Source organism: Phoxinus phoxinus, assembly GCF_949152265.1.
Source record: "Phoxinus phoxinus genome assembly, chromosome: 8".
Taxonomy (NCBI): domain Eukaryota; kingdom Metazoa; phylum Chordata; class Actinopteri; order Cypriniformes; family Leuciscidae; genus Phoxinus; species Phoxinus phoxinus.
The window spans coordinates 23,032,788-23,050,009 of NC_136883.1; the positions used below are offsets into that span (position 1 = coordinate 23,032,788).

Genomic DNA, 17,222 nt, shown 5'->3' on the forward strand with positions numbered 1-17,222 from the left:
AGAAGCGTTGCCATTGGTTAGACCTATGACGATGATTAGACCTAGCTGTGGCATTTGACTTGACCTCTTACCTTTCCGTTGGCTCCGATCCAGTGAGTTTGAACACTAAACCTCGGACTTATCCACTGCTCTCCAACTGCTCCAAACACTGACATGAGGTGGACTCTTACATGCAAGTCACACACAATTATACACTCACATGATCCAAATAAAGGATGGTAATAACGTAACTTTGGAGAGAATATCTGGACATCTGGACCTAAAGAACAGTTAGATGGGACAGGTAGGTTAACAAGCTATCTTTTCTTATTCTCCAATACTACAATATACCCAAACAGCCCTGTGGTCTATTTTTGGCGTGTCTTTTCTTCTGTATAAGAGAGAGAGAGAGAGAGAGAGAGAGAGAGAGAGAGAGAGAGAGAGAGAGAGAGAGAGAGAGATGCTCCATCAATTTGTGTACTAGTCTTGTATAACTGGAGGCAAACCAAACCTCTTTAGATGATATGCATGTTTACCACTCGTATCATAGCATGATTGTTTGTCTTCACATTAACAAAATGGTGGAGACTACTTCGTCGAACTCCAATGATGATGATGAAATAACCTTATTGTTTGAGAAAGTCCGATTTTTTTCTTTCGTGGCAGTATGTTCATTCACAATTATTAGGCTACCTATAAATCCTCAACCCCTAACCATATACGGTCACATAAAACAATACAAAATTCCACAATGGACATTACAGAATTACAATAATAATAGTAATAAATATGTATAATGAACATATGACTAAATTGATTTCACTTTTAATTATCTTTTGTTGCTAAAAACAACTAAAGTTTCAAAGTAAGTCAAATGCTGCATATAAGTTTGCAGAGTTAATGTATTCATTCATATCTATTTATTTCAACTAAGCTAAATGAATAAAGAATCAATATAGTTGTTAAATAGCAGTCAATGTTTTGTTTTCATAATTGTAATAATACTAATAAATCTATTTCAAATAATATAAACATAAAAAAATCGTCTACCAAAAGGATTTCACATAAAACAATGTTTTAAAAAAATGCTGTACTATCAACACCCTTTCCTATTATTGCTTAATTATATCATAGGCCCAATTGTACTACATATTAAAATTTAAGCATTAGACTTTACTTGTCTGGGACGTTGTATTGAATAATGTACAGCATAATTAAATGTGTTCTTGATTACTTGAATGGAAATTGTTTAACACAGGTCGAATACGTGTGTAAGCAAGAGTGTGTTTGGGTGTTTGCACGTAAGAAGGCTTAACTGTCTGCTGAAAACCTCTTTAGGAGATTTATAAGTCTTAAACTAGAGCAGGGCTGTTTGCTGAAAGTCTTTCTTACTTAGGTCATACATTTACAGGTCATGTTACTCCATGCTGGATTTCCTAAACAAGAATGCAATAATACATTTCCAGCCTTTTTAGATACATTCAACCAGCATCTGTTTTCCTTCTTATAATGAGCTGCCAATTTATAATGAGCTGTATTATGATGGTATAGTAATAATGTACTATACAAACAATTGCATGATAATGAATTTTAGAGCTTTCAGTAATGTTCTACACTTTAACAGACAGTAAATATAATAACAAAAAGTCATTTTAACATAATTGTTTTTTTTATCCCCACAGTGAGAAATGTTTTTGAGGTTGATCTTCATCCAACAGCCACTGTGGAAGATTCTAATATTCTGCCACCTTTATTCAGTGGTCAGCCGGCATTCTGTAATTGGTATAAACACAAACAGAGACAAATCACATGGAAAAACACACACACACACACACACACACACACACACACACACACACACACACACACACACACACACACACACACAGTCCACACAACTTCAAACGACTTCACATACAACAACATGCTAAATATTGACTACAGCAGGCGAACACAAGGAATTTTGACTGTTTTTGAGCAGATATGATGGAATTTTAATCTGTGTGCCATGAAAAATTAAGAACAAATCACTGGCAACTGGCAACAATCCAGTCAGGATAATCCATCAGGCCTGTGCTGAAGGCTTAATCCATCAAACAATTCTAAGAATTGTCAGAAGTTTTAACTTAATATTTTGTAATATTATTGAGCTGACTCCACCACTAGTACACACCTTGAACTGAATTGAGTTGGATGATGCTGTTTTCTGTAGCTGCTATATAGCTGATTCCACCTCATAATGGACAAATTTCGACAGTTATTGAACTGAATTTAATCAACACTGAACTGACTTCAACTGAATAATAACTCGATTGTCTTTTTTAGGCTAATTTACAGCGGAATTGAATTCTATTTGCATCATTGGTCATTATTTTCCTGTTTATCACTTTAAAGCTGCTTTGAAACAATCTTTATTTTTAGAAAGTGCTGTAAATAAAGGGTACTTGACCTGACAAGAAGTTGACAAACTAATGGACTTATTTACCATTAATTTACTATCACCCAGACATGAAAAACAACCAAAACTTTACATTAGAGCAGACTGCAATTAGAAATATAAGGAAAATGTTGTTCGAATCAATGTTATGTTTTTTGTTGTTGTTTTGTCAGCCAGTGAATGTGACGGTGGTCATGACGTGTTTGCCACAGTCAAAGAAAACAGCCTGATGGGAACATTTATTGCCAACCTTGGATTCACTGCACACCCATCAGCCAATCACATGCACTTAAAGGTTTCTGGAAAAGATGCTGGTTGGTTTTATCTGGAGGGAAGAACTGTCAGACTGAACTCGACGTCAACTAGAATTATTGACCGTGAGGTAACATTAAAAAAAGATCAACAAATGCATTCAATTACACTATCATCTTCTTTCTTGTTTAAATAATATCATCCGACTATGATGACATTACAGATACACGGCTCCATTTTAACAGCAACTGTAAGGTGTTACAAACATAAAACCCTACAGGTAAGTTCAATTATCTGTGACTTACAGCAGGATCCTCTTAAAAAATTTGATTCAGCTATATAATTTACACGTCAAATAAAAGTCAAATGTTGTTATCAGGCTGAACACAGGATCATGGTTGAGGTTCTGAACGAGAATGACAACAGACCTGAATTCCTGCAAAGCTCCATACGACCTCTGCAGCTCAGCGAGGTAAAAGACACAAAAATAACCAAAACAACACGTTTTCTTTCATGCGTTGACATACACTACCGTTCAAAAGTTTGGCCTCAGTAAGATTTTTTTATTATTATTATTCAGCAGGTATGCATTTAATTGATCAAAAGGGACAGTAAAGAATTTTAATTTCATTTAATCAAAGAATCCTGAAAAAAGTATCAGTTTCCACGAAAATATTAAGCAGCACAACTGTTTTCAACATTGATGATGATAATAATAATAAGAGCAAATCAGCATGATTTCAAAAGGATCAAGTGACACTGAAGTATAATTTTGACTTTATTGTGTTTTTTGCTGTATTTTTAATCAAATAAATGCTGCCTTGGTGAGCATAAGAGACTTTTTTCTTCTTACCGAGCCCAAACTTTTGTCTATATATTTTGTATATGTGTATATATACACTCCATTCGTGAGATGTTCTTGTTTGATGTGTGTGTGTTCAGTTGACAGCGGTGAACTCTGTAGCGTTTACAGTCCAGGCCACAGATGCTGATGGAGACACGCTCACATACATCATTGATGAAACATCAGTAGGTGAACCAAACGCCTCTTCAGATCTACAAACCCACAGTAGAAATCTTCTGCTAGTCCTATACTTTAGTCTAATTTGGTTGGTGATGAATCAAATTGGCTACTTGATAATCATCTGTGAAAATTTGATCATATATTTCCAGCCAGATGCCTGGTATTTTCGAGTGGACTTGCCCAACAGTGGCAAAGTGATTCTCAACAAGACATTGGACTACGAGATCAAAACTCAGCTCCGACTGACTATTTCTGCAGTGGTAAAGTACACACAGAAAATACTTGTTTGGTAAAGATGGGGCTTTTTTTTTAACTCATATGTTCATGTGGTTTTAGGAGACTAACACAAATGAGCACTACAACACAACAGCAACAGTAATCATCAATGTGACAGATGGGGATGACCAATACCCACAATTCCAGCCATGCACTCTTCTCTTAGCCAATCACGGCAAACGCATATGTGCCAACCCCCTGTACACCGCCAACATCACAGAGAACGAGCAGGTATGTGAATTAATCAAATAAACAATAAAAAAAATGGTATAAACATGAGGCTTATTCATTTGACAACTTTTAGCTACAATACAAAACATCTCAATGTCTGAACTATAACCTATTACAATTCAAAAGTTTGAGGTTGGTAAAACCTTTTTTAAAAGTCTATTATGCTCAACAATGCAATAATTTGATCACAGTAATAGTAAAAAAAAAAGGATGATTCCTTCTATCGTCTGATTAATTATCACTCAGGATATTGTCTTGGATTTCTGTCCGGGTCCGATTCAAGCTTTGGATGGCGATGAGGGTCTCAGAACGCCAGTAAAGTACTCCATCCTGTCAGGTGATTATCCTCTGCCATTGAACCTAATCTAAACTCCTGGGAATAATTTTTTTTTTAAATAAATGCGTGTGTTTGTGTGGTTTAATACAGGGGCAGATAATGGCAGATTTGTCATTGACAGTAGTTCTGGAGAAGTGAAGTTAACCAGACGTGTGGAGAACAGACTGCTGATCCCGACACTGAGACTGCGTGTTATGGTGCGTCTGAAAGTGAAGAATAAAAAAATGTAAAAAGTAAAATATATATATTGTTTATATTTTTACATAATATGATTGATTTTTGAATATATATATATATATATATACTGTATATACAGTGGGGAGAACACTGCCGATTTTGCACGTTTTCCTACTTACAAAGCATGTAGAGGTCTGTAATTTTTATCATAGGTCTTCAACTGTGAGAGACGGAATCTAAAACAAAAATCCAGAAAATCACACTGATTTTATTGCATGACATAAGTATTTGATCACCTACCAACCAGTAAGAATTCCGGCTCTCACAGACCTGTGTTTTTCTTTAAGAAGCCCTCCTGTTCTCCACTCATTACCTGTATTAACTGCACCTGTTTGAACCCGTTACCTGTATAAAAGACACCTGTCCACACACTCAGTCAAACAGACTCAAACCTCTCCACAATAGCCAAGACCAGAGAGCTGTGTAAGGACATCAGGAATAAAATTGTAGACCTGCACAAGGCTGGGATGGGCTACAGGACAATAGGCAAGCAGTTTGGTGAGAAGGCAACAACTGTTGGCGCAATTATTAGAAAATGGAGGAAGTTCAAGATGACGGTCAATCTCCCTCGGTCTGGGGCACCATGCAAGATCTCACCTCGTGGGGCATCAATGATCATGAGGAAGGTGAGGGATCAGCCCAGAACTACACGGCTGGACCTGATCAATGACCTGAAGAGAGCTGGGACCACAGTCTCAAAGAAAACCATTAGTAACACACTACGCCGTCATGGATTAAAATCCTGCAGCGCACACAAGGTCCCCCTGCTCAAGCCAGCGCATGTCCAGGCCCTTCTGAAGTTTGCCAATGACCATCTGGATGATCCAGAGGAGGAATGGGAGAAGGTCATGTGGTCTGATGAGACAAAAATAGAGCTTTTTGGTCTAAACTCCACTCGCCTTGTTTGGAGGAAGAAGAAGGATGAGTACAACCCGAAGATCACCATCACAACCATGAAGCATGGAGGTGGAAACATCATTCTTTGGGGATGTTTTTCTGAAAAGGGGACAGGACGACTGCACCGTATAGAGGGGAGGATGGATGGGGCCATGTATCGCGAGATCTTGGCCAACAACCTCCTTCCCTCAGTAAGAGCATTGAAGATGGGTCGTAGCTGGGTCTTCCAGCATGACAACGACCCGAAACACACAGCCAGGGCAACTGAGGAGTGGCTCCGTAAGAAGCATCTCAAGGTCCTGGAGTGGCCTAGCCAGTCTCCAGACCTGAACCCAATAGAACATTTTTGGAGGGAGCTGAAAGTCCATTTTTCCCAGCGATAGCCCCGAAACCTGAAGGATCTGGAGAAGGTCTGTATGGAGGAGTGGGCCAAAATCCCTGCTGCAGTGTGTGCAAACCTGGTCAAGAACTACAGGAAACCTATGATCTCTGTAATTGCAAACAAAGGTTTCGGTACCAAATATTAGGTTCAAATATTTGGATGAAATAAAATGCAAATTAATTACTTAAAAATCATACAATGTGATTTTCTGGATTATTGGTTTAGATTCCGTCTCTCACAGTTGAAGACCTATGATAAAAATTACAGACTTCTACATGCTTTCTAAGTGGGAAAACCTCAAAAATCGGCAGTGTATCAAATACATTTTGAAAGCATTGCGATGTTTCTGCTCAGGCAGCTCAGACGGATGACCCTCTGAAGTATGCAGTAGCCACGGTTCTGGTGAGGGTTCTTGCAGAAAACAAGTTTCCGCCCCAGTTCAACCGTTCAGCGTACCGTGGCTTTGTCAGTGAGAGCACAAGTCCTGCCTCACTTGTCATGACATATGGCAACAAATTACTTATCCTGGAGGCCACGGATCAAGACTTCTCCGATGTACGTGACTCAACAAGATCACAACACTTACAAGACCACATACAATCCTTACAACCACACAGCTGTAACACCCCAGAGTCAACATCCAAATTTCAACATCACAAAGGCCCTGGCTTGACATTAATTGCATGAAATATGGGTTCATGTTCCTGTTCAAGCCTAAGAAACTGAGTTTGCTTTATGTTTGTGGGTTAAAGGGCTTCAATTCCAGACTGCAGTATTCTCTAAACTCTCAACACAGCAGCTCTCGGCTTTTTTACATTACACAAGAGGGACTGCTCATTGCTAAAACCAACCGACTACACCCCAGCCACAAATACTTCCTAGAGGTATGACATCTACAGTAGACTACATTAATAAGCAAAATATGAACATTATTCTACTACTACTTATTCTAGAAAATGACAATTGGCAACTGTGTTGCAGGTTCTGGCCACTGACCTGGAATCAGGAGACACTGTTAAAGCTGCATTACATGTGGAAGTTCTTCAGAAAGGCCAACCAGGTAGTAGAACATCTTCTAGAAAACTCTGGATTCTTATCTTAATCGAGAATATATATGAAATAAAGATCCTTAGGTTACATAAATTGTGAGCAAACTAAAAGTGGGTGAGGTTTGTCTGTGCAAAACTAATTTATTTATTAAATAATAAATAGTAAATGCATTATATAAGTTCCACAGGGTCCTTTGGGGGCGGGGCATCTGTATAGCAGTGAGACAGTGGGCAGGGCAGAGGGCGTGGCAGGGGTGTGTCTGATCCTGCTGGCCATTGCCTTATTTACACTGGTGCGCTGCATTCGGATGAGCAGAGAGAAGCGGGATCATGCCATCCGGACCAATGTGGCTGACAGTAGTGACCCTAATGTGGTAAGACTAAATCTATTCATGCAACTTGCACAACATGGACAAAGGACATGTTAAACTTTGCATATGTGGTGAAAATGTCCATTTGTTCCAAACATATTATACATAATACATAAAAAACAGAGCAGTGTAAGTACTTTTACTTCCAACTTCTTACGCTACCGTTCAAAAATCTGGGGTCAGAGTAAGCTTTTAAAAGAAAAACTAGAAATATTGCAAAATATTATTACAATATTAAATGTCTGCTTTTTATTTTTAATGCATTTTAAAATGTAATTTATTCCTTTGATGCAAAGCTGAATTTTCAGCATCATTATTCCAGTCTTCAGTGTCACATGATCCTTCAGAAATCATTCTAATATGATGATTTAGTGCTCAAGGAACATGTTTTTGTGTGTTTTAAAAACCCCAGCATTTATTTGAAATTGAAATCTTCTGTAATATTATGTCTTCACTGTTATACTTTTGACACTTAAAAGTAGTAATTTATTTAAAAAAATAATGTCTTGCTTAGCCCAAACTTTTGAGTGGCAATAAACAAATGGAATATTTCAAGATTTCTTTGTACATTTATGAAAATGTCTTACTTACCCCAAACTTTTGAGTGGCATACCTTGATAATAAACAAATGGAATATTTCTTTGTACATTTATTAAACAAGTCTCAAAGTGAAACTTTTTGTATTTCCTAATATTTCATGTCTAGAGTCTGAGATGGTTCCAGATGGTGAGTTAATGTCACTTTATTCCCCCGTAGTGAACCTCATTGTACAGTGTTTTTCATTTCATAAAGAGATGAAAGTGGAAATACAATGGTTTCTTAAAGAGTATTGACAAGCCCCTTTGTTACTGGTGTACTGGTGTTAAAAAGCAGTTCAGTCAGTTATAAAATCAAAGTGTAGATAAGTGTACACTACTGTGTAGTGTAGATCATTTTAAACTATTATAATATAAATAAGGACAATATTACTCAGTGCACCTTCAAATTTCCCATAGTAACTCTTGTGCATTTGTGCTTTTAAACATTAGAAATGTGTTTTCAGAGAAACAATTGTTAATACAGTTTTTCTGTGACAGGTGAAACACAGCCGCCCGATGCCCTTGGTGGAGGAAACGTTCTCATATCACAACGAGGCATTCAGCGAGTACGACTACTCGACCTCACCTTTCTACGGCAAACAGGGCATCTACACCAAAATAGAGGAACCACCACCATCATCATCTGTGTACTTGCCATCAATTACCTTTAACAGGGAACCAAGACGCAATTATCTGGCACTGCGGCCCAACGGAAGGCCTGTGAATAGGTTTAACAATAAAACGGTGACATTTCGTGACTACATTGTGGTTCGGGAATGTGATGAAGAGGGTGAAGGATATATGGAGACTACGTTCAGAACTGAGGCGGAAGTCTGTACTGATTTAGAAGAAATTAATATGGATTGTGAATTAGATGACAACTATATCACAGAAGAATTTAAAATACAATCAAAAAGAACCACTTCATATTTTGAAGACATAACTGAGTCAGAAATGCTCAATACACACTTCAAAGAAGTAAACCGAGACTACGAGATGCCTAATACTGGCCATACAGATGACTTCGAAGCAATAATTCATCCAAATCCACTGGAATTAAGGCACAGATTCAAGTCTGACCTGGACAGAATACAAACAAACTCGACTGAAAGTCAAGAAAGAGATTGTACACAAAACTCAGCACCAGAAGATGCTACTACACAAGCAGAATTCTCCATTTTTAAAGGAGAGCCATATATCATGAACCCTAAAGTTTCAGAGGCCAACAAACCCTCCGTCAAATATTCGGAAAAGTTTAAATCAGATGGAATCAGAAAATCTGGTGATCTTAATATAGATCCTCGGGTTTCGGCCGTTGAAAGTTCTGTGCAAAAGTTTCAGGATGTAAGTAACCAGGACACTGCTACACAACAATTCTTAAACACTGACTTACAAACACATCTAAGCACATTAACGCTCGATTCAAGTCAATACAATGGATCAGAACAATGTCTGGCAGCAGAGACGAACAGCACAGCAAGCTCAAACATGTATTATGTTAACGAAGACATTGCAACAAATTTAGATGACAGTAGCGTTGAAGGGGGGTCTGTGTCTAATCTAGATACAAGTGGTCAACATCTCAACTATGTTCATGATCCCGATGACGTGCAGATAGAATGTTTCAATGAACAACTCGACACAGATGAAAGTAATGATGGGAGATGAAGATTGATGAAAGCTAAAAATGCTCTACAACACTTGTTTGAAATTACAATATTGAGCTTGAGCACCAAATGAGCCTTTGCACAATGGGAACATCCTGTTTTCCTATAGTATGTACAACATTGCATAGACATGCTTCCTTTGTATTGAAATTGCACTTTGCATTGCAACGTACCAACTCAAATAAAATCTATTCATGACAAACAATGAGATTATCTGTGGTGTAGATGTATCCAGGCTAGCGTAGATGGTTCATCAGCCAAAATTAAAATTACCTGGAACTCGTTCATTATAGTAATATTTCATAACATCAAAGTAATGGAAAAACATTTTTTTTTTTTTTAATGATGGGCTCAAAAGAAGTCAATTAAGTACAAATGACCAGGATCACCCCCTAATGGATAAGATGAGTATCTCCATAAACTAGCATTCACCTGGAAACCCCACAAATGGAAACAATTAAAAACGTGATTCGTTTTGATCAATTTTATTGAGAAAACACTCTCAGCTATAAGACAGTATTTACAATACCTGACCACAGCATATTGTTCACATTCAATTATAGACATATATACACAAACTATATACTAACATTAAGTGAGGAGGTCATTTTCAGTCATGTATGAATTGCACGAGGAAAAAAAGGTAAGAAAACAAAGCCTTGCATAATAACAAAGCAGTTTGAAGGCTAAGGGAGACAGAAAAAGGCACTTGAGGAAAAAACAGCTTTAGTTTGTAGGTTCAGTCCATTAATGACAGTAATAACACTTCATAAAGGTCTTACTGACGGGTCAGATTTTGGTGTTCAATGGTCCTTTGAGCAGGGGTTTTATTCTTAAAAGAGCCCCAGATTAGTTGATAGTTTCTCTCCTTGCACTTACTGTCCTTTGAGTATGAAAGAACAATAAAACGGATCATAGATCTGCCACGACATCCCGTGTTCCTGCAGGCTCAAGAAATAAACAAATCCTGAACTCTGGTTTAGGTCTGTTTTGATCCAAAGACAATGAAATGACACAAAATTCTAACTATGATCTATTACTATGCAATATCATATATTCTCTTGCTAAATGAAGATAACATGTACATGTAGTGGTTGTAAGACATTTGGTATTATTTAGAGAAGTAGTGTACATAATGGTATTGGTTTTTTATTTTTTAAAAGATTCATATTATGTGCAATATATCCACTTGAAAAAAGTGCTCTATGCTGTGTTGGGTTACACAAATGCCATTATGCTGCATTATATGGGTGCTTTTAGTGCATTATAAACCATTAGGCAAACCTCCACACATCACTTTGACAAGCTTCACGAGCTGACCTGAATATTACTTCATCAGAGCATTTTAAATCGCATCAGAATCCAACGCCGATGAGTGTTAAGCTACGAAAGACATGTTCACGAAAAAAAGGCAAAACAATTGGATTTGATCGAGTCAGCGTAAAAAAAACTGAAATGTTTTGTAAACACAGTAATGAAATCATAAAATAAATTATTGTTCTTTTTGCATTTCTCAAGTATAAGTTTTTCAAAATTAAAATTCATCATGTCGGACCAGAGCTTCTCCAAAATCTGTTACTTGGCTCCCGACAAATAGGTCATACTTATCCACAATTTCCTGCTTCGTGAGATGTCCATCCTATCATGAAAAAAAAGCAGTTATTGAAGCAGCGTTAAAAAAATTAAATAAAAAAAACCCCATAGAAACAGGCTAGACAATCATATCATCAACATATATGAGTTTCAGCAGTTATCACATCACATAATTAATTTTTATTTGCTTTTATCACCCCTGAAGAATAGAATTATGGCTTATTAATGAAATCAAATTAATTCATACAAAAATGCATCATTTCTGGAGCTCAAACAGTAGTAGACCATAGGGGTGCCTTAAACGCAATGCAAGTTTCCATTGACCACAAAAGGAGATGTTTAGCAGGCTGACCCAGAAACTGTTTTTCCATCTACTTTGCATGGAAAAGAAGATTTGGATGCTGTGCTAAACTTTTCATTACATAGGTTTCCAAAGACATGAGGGTGATTAAATAATGCTAGAATGTTCCGTTTTGCTAAAGCTATTTATGTATTTATTGACTTAACTATTTATTAAAAAGCCGTTTAAACTTCATGCAAATATCTTACTTTTTTGAGAGAGAGAGAGAGAAATTAACTTTATAATGATTTTAATGCTTGAAGGCGTAGAGCATACTACAACTTTCACACAAGAGAGCTAAATACGTAATGGCTATGACCCTTTTTGCAAAGGGTCCCTCTTCAAATGCAAGCTTACAGAGAATTACCATGTTTTTACCTGATCTGCGTCAGACTCATACAGAAGGTGTTTGGCCTCAGCCTCTGCATGGTCATAATCGGAGGGTAAGATCCAGTCACGGGTCTCATCTTTATCCATACGGCCATCTTTGTTTTTATCCCTGAACTCTGTAAACTGTTCCCTTTCGGTTTTCACCCATTCTGGTTCAGTTGGGTCTCCATTCTGGCTGTACATATCACCTGAAATACACAAGGGCACAAGACAAATCAATACATGAAACAGGAAACTTAAATACACACTTAAAAAAAACACTTGCGACTTACCAATATATTCATCCAAGTCGATGAAACCATCTCCGTTTTTATCAATGTCCTCCATGGTCTCCTGTAGATCAAAACATAGACAATTTTTTTTTCAAATTACACCCAAAAGATCATTTAAAGTCATTATTGTAATAAAGTAGTATTAAATTGTACAAACTTTTAGGCTACAACGGCAATGTTTTTTTTTTAAGCTGCATCTGAATTGGTATTTAGATATATTTACAGACCGTTTATTGCAGCTCATGAATGCATTTACAATTGCATAAACAATGGCATCAGATTAATGGGTTTAAATGGGTATTAAATTAATAGTTCACCAAAAATTGTCATCATTTACTCTCCCTCATGTTCGTTTCAAACCTGTATGACTTTCTTTCTTCTGTGGTACATAAATTAAGATAATTTGAGAGATCTAATCAAATCAGATTATCTCATAAAGTGTTTTTTGGTTCATGCAAGTCACTGGTAACCGACATTCTTCAAAATATCTTATTTTATGTTTCCCAAAAGAAAGAAAGGCATACAGGTCTGAAACGACATGAGGACGGGTAAATGATGACAGAACTTTCATTTTTGGGTGATCTATCCCTTTAATGGGCTTTTTTATTAATGTGGAACTATAAAATGTCTTTTTAATGAATTGATACTCTAAATAATAAACTTAAACTGCCATAAGGTGGCAGTAAATGTCTAAATGAGTAAGTTTACACTGCAAGTCTTAATGCACAGATCTGGGCCCGTATTCATAAAAAATCTTAATGCAAAGAGTTGCCTAGTGACAAAATTCTAAGGTCAAAATTGTTAGGAGTACGGACGAGGACTTTTAAGAGGCTTAAGAGTTTCTTTAGCAGAGGAGAAAATGACAAAGACAAACAGGGAGAAGAAATGTGTTGCAGACAATGGATGACAGTGAGTTAATAAGACGCTATAGATTAGATCATGCAGGGATCATGTTTGAAATTGTGACAGATCTTATAGAGGTACCCTAACATCTCCGACACAGCACAGAAATGCCATAGTGCCAGAAATTAAAGTAATCACTACATTAAGATATTTGGCAACTGGGAAAATGCAGCAGCGATGATTTGGGTCTGTCACAACCTTCTGTAAGCAGAGTGATCACACAAACAATTACAGCACTTTCAGAACCTCTTATTGTGTCGCAGTTCATTTCGTTTCCACTGGACATTCCCACCTTGAAGTCTCAAAAAACTGCATATATGAATATAGCAGGTTTCCCTGGTGCGCACAAGCAAGGGAATGAACCATTAATAATTTATTATTAACCGCTATAAGCTCCCACGTCTGCTTCTTGCCCTGTGCTCTGACATCCGGCCCGCATTTTCCTTTAAGGATGGCCTTGTGTTCATCAACTAACTGGGCTAACAGTGAATGCTGTTCCTCTGTTCAGTTGGGCTTTCTCGTCCTTGTTTTTTATTCCATGTTCGCTACATTAAAACCAACATTCAAATCATCAATTAAATAGACAGCAATCAGAGTAATTGGAAAGAGTGGAACAATTTTTATCATTCTAAGGCAATCAAATACCTTATAGGAAATTAACCGCATGAAAAAAAAAAGGATTTATATACATATATATATATAATGTGTGTGTGAGTAGACCCTATACTTAAAATCGCTCTTTTTTCCCCCTTCTTGTACAAACAACCAATCACAGTCTTCAAAAGAATGTGTCATACATAGCCCCACCTCCTCACTAAGATGAAAGTTTTTGTCTTTTCCTTACTAAGAGTAGCTCTCAGATCGGTCCCGAATCGCTCTAAAGCTAAGACTCCTACGTAGACGTTTTTAAGCTAAATTAGGAGTTTTCTGAGAGGATTCTTAGAATCTTTAAGAATACGGGCCCTGATCTTTTGGACCAAACCCGATTTTTTTTGTCCCGCCTGTTTAGTAGACACAATATCTGTGTTTACATAAATCCTCTCCCAAAATCTGTCGAGGAGCGCTATGCGCTATACTATGTGACATGGATGACCCTCGTGTTTTGAATCAGAAACAGCAAGGTTATCACCTCATTGCAGAGAAATATAATGTAGCTTTCAGTAGCGAAGCCGTTTTATTTATAAAATTCATGGCGCAGAGGTTGAAAACCAGATTCTATGCTTCTGAATTTTTCTGTGTGCACGCAATTGCTAACCTATATATAAAGTTTACACCTCAATAAAAAAAGCTGTGAGTTTTAGTGTGAGCGCATACAGGCATGTCCGCTTCAGCTATCTTTGTAGGCAAACGTGTCGTCATCAGAACAAAAGCACATTCAATTTCTTCAATTTTAGGGGCATTATAACTGCTTTCTATAGGCTCCATAGAATTATTCTTGCCCTGCATAATGTTCATCACCAACCAACTGTATGAAATGATGACCTACGTAGGTCTGGGGCAGGTGCGTTAAATGTGTTTATAATTTGAATGCATTTTGTTCCATAACTAATTAACTGAATTAATGTGTTACATCGACAGCCCAAGAAACAAGATAACAGCAATGGTATGGAAGATGCAAAGTGTGACTGTCCAAACGTACCAGCACTACAATATCCTTCATGAAGTCAAACTCCTCTGGGTGAAGAAACGCTGTGAACTCTTCTTTATTTGCCCTCATGTCACCATCATGGTCAGCCATCTTGAAACGGCGCTCATCTCTGGTCATCATTTGTCTGTAGTTAAAACCATCCTCAGGATCTGCTTCATCTAAACACACATAGACAATCATGTTAGTTGAAATTTCAAGCTATTCCTGGTTAAAACATTAAATTTCCTGCATGGTACACATTTATTTTTTGGTCTGACTCGAATTCCTTTAGTTGTTTTGAGCTCAGATTGTAGTCAGATTTGACTGCACAGTCACAACAAACGGATTTGATTTCATCACTTGCAAAATGAGGGTATAGCTGCTCGGTCCAAAAGATCAGATTGGAAAACCAAATCAGACTCATGTGCAGCGTGAGCAAAACCTTAGAAATATGATTCATCAATTAACACATTATACACACCAAGGATGTAACCATAGGTAGCGTTCTTGTATTCCTCCCAGGAGACATAAGCATCCGAGTTGAGATCATGAGCCTGCCACTGCCGGTCCACATCGTCATAGATCCATCGCTTCTGAGCATGTTTGATCCACCTCTTCATCTCATCAACAGTCACAAAGCCGTCGTGATCCTCGTCAATCTTTTCTACGATCTTACTGTAGACGGAAAGAAAGAGAGAGCGAATGATACAGAGAACTTTCTCTGAAGAGCTCACAGATATGTGGTGCGTCTGTTTTTACCCCAGTCTCTCTTTGCTCTCCTCTGGAGTGAGCTGGTCAAAAGTCTTTGCCTCCTCTTGTCCGAGAAAAGCCTCATGGTCGTACTCGAAGTTCTCCTCATCGTCGTGCTCCTTGTTGCTGAGGGGGGCGTCATGATGGATACGGTCCTTCTTCTCCATGGGTTTGCTGGAGGACTGAAGAACGCAGAGGGCGACGAACAACAAGAACGGCAACAGGTCCATCTTCACGTACTATTTTTTTTTTTAACAGGGTCAAAAAGCGAAGTGGACTGCAAGTGAATATAAATGCAAACAGTATTGTTACAAATAACAATTTCCTATCATGCTAACTCTATATACATTTATTGTATGTGACAGGAAGCTCCTAGAAGCAAAGAGTAAGTTCTCTATATATTTATTTTTGGAGTACATATGCATTAATGCACCCTGGCACTGATTACCATATTCATGTAGTCTGTTATTTACATGGCACTCCCATAATACACACACACACACACACACACACACACACACACACACACACACACACACCATCTCAAGCTCAGGTATTTCTGTATGAAATCACACTGAAAAGATAAGAGACAGGAACTTAAAAAGCCACACACATATATACATACATAAAATCAGGGTAATACACAGTTACTTTTTTTGCTAGTGCACTGAATGGTGTTTCAAAGTGTTACCGAATAAATTATATTATCTCATTTTTTTCTTAATAACATTTCATTGTAACATTTCATTAATGTCACCGATATTTAGACATGCAAACATCTTTTAAATTCCCCCCATTAAACTTCATGCAAATACAAATCACTTTAAAACGAGATCAATGAAAAAGCGGAGCATATTCGATAAACTGTTTTATAGTTTGATGCAACTTTACCTACCAAATATTGTTGCGTTTCACGCCGCCCGGCTGATCACAGTAACTCCGGATGTCAAACTAGTTGATACGCTTCCCCTGGATGGCCCGTTCAACCGACCAATCAGATTGGACAGAACGCTCAGCCTTCCCTCAACGCACCAATCAGATTGTAGATTGCACTCATGACCACCCGAGCAAACGCCTTCTGAGTCACTTCGCGATTGGTCCACTTCAGTCCAAACCTGATTATGCCATTGGTTTAGAATTGCCACGTCCTCAAGGCACGTTATTTTATTTACTTATTTGATTATTACCCCCCTCTTTCTTCAGAATGCTATCTTGTATGTTAATATTTCTCATTTTGAAGTAATCTTTTATTATATGTCTGTAGTAAATTGTTTCATTAATATTAATAAAAATGGGCAAAAAAACAACAACCTTAAAATAGAATTTGAATTCCTCTTAGAATTAACGTTAGGCCTTTTGTTTTTTATTCAGGCTGCACATATTTTAAATTTCACATAAGATTGTTTTACTCTTGACAATATTGTGAAGATAATAAAATGGGCCCTAAAAGTATACTAAAAACCTAATCCACACTTAAAAATGCATTATGGAATTAAATATAATGCATTAATTTACAATATATATACAGTAGTCAACATTTGAAGTGGATCAAAAAAGTTAATCAAAGTTGTCCTAAAACAAGAACTTCAAAATGCATGTATAACTTTGATGAAAGGTTTTGATCCACTTC

The 17,222-nt window shown here is 37.3% G+C and overlaps 2 protein-coding genes across 7 annotated transcripts; one reads left to right on the forward strand and one right to left on the reverse strand.

Moving 5' to 3' along the window:
* Positions 1–86: 86 nt before the first annotated feature.
* LOC307002671 (uncharacterized protein) lies at positions 87–9,916 on the forward strand. Of its 4 annotated transcripts, none has more exons than XM_079620508.1 (16): positions 87–283; positions 1,662–1,761; positions 2,590–2,798; positions 2,892–2,948; positions 3,048–3,140; positions 3,611–3,697; positions 3,842–3,952; positions 4,029–4,199; positions 4,446–4,536; positions 4,627–4,733; positions 6,407–6,607; positions 6,805–6,936; positions 7,034–7,112; positions 7,282–7,475; positions 8,178–8,198; positions 8,549–9,916. In XM_079620508.1, the coding sequence occupies exons 2-16, from the start codon at positions 1,668–1,670 to the stop codon at positions 9,716–9,718; spliced, it is 2,817 nt and encodes a 938-aa protein (XP_079476634.1). In that variant the 5' UTR covers positions 87–283; positions 1,662–1,667; the 3' UTR covers positions 9,719–9,916. The 4 variants fall into 4 exon arrangements, with proteins under 4 accessions (XP_079476634.1, XP_079476635.1, XP_079476636.1 ...); XM_079620510.1 differs by having other exon boundaries at positions 151–283; positions 1,662–1,754; XM_079620511.1 differs by having other exon boundaries at positions 151–283; positions 1,662–1,739.
* A 270-nt stretch (positions 9,917–10,186) lies between these two features.
* On the reverse strand, positions 10,187–16,572 carry calub (calumenin b). 3 transcript variants are annotated; one of them, XM_079620532.1, is made up of 7 exons: positions 16,488–16,572; positions 15,602–15,831; positions 15,324–15,517; positions 14,855–15,021; positions 12,313–12,373; positions 12,029–12,228; positions 10,187–11,356 (listed from the first exon to the last, which is right to left on the reverse strand). In XM_079620532.1, exons 2-7 carry the CDS (start codon positions 15,820–15,822, stop codon positions 11,252–11,254), a joined length of 948 nt encoding a protein of 315 aa, XP_079476658.1. In that variant the 5' UTR covers positions 15,823–15,831; positions 16,488–16,572; the 3' UTR covers positions 10,187–11,251. The 3 variants fall into 3 exon arrangements, with proteins under 3 accessions (XP_079476658.1, XP_079476656.1, XP_079476657.1); XM_079620530.1 differs by having other exon boundaries at positions 15,602–15,869; XM_079620531.1 differs by having other exon boundaries at positions 15,602–15,869; positions 16,484–16,528.
* Between the last annotated feature and the right edge of the window lie 650 nt (positions 16,573–17,222).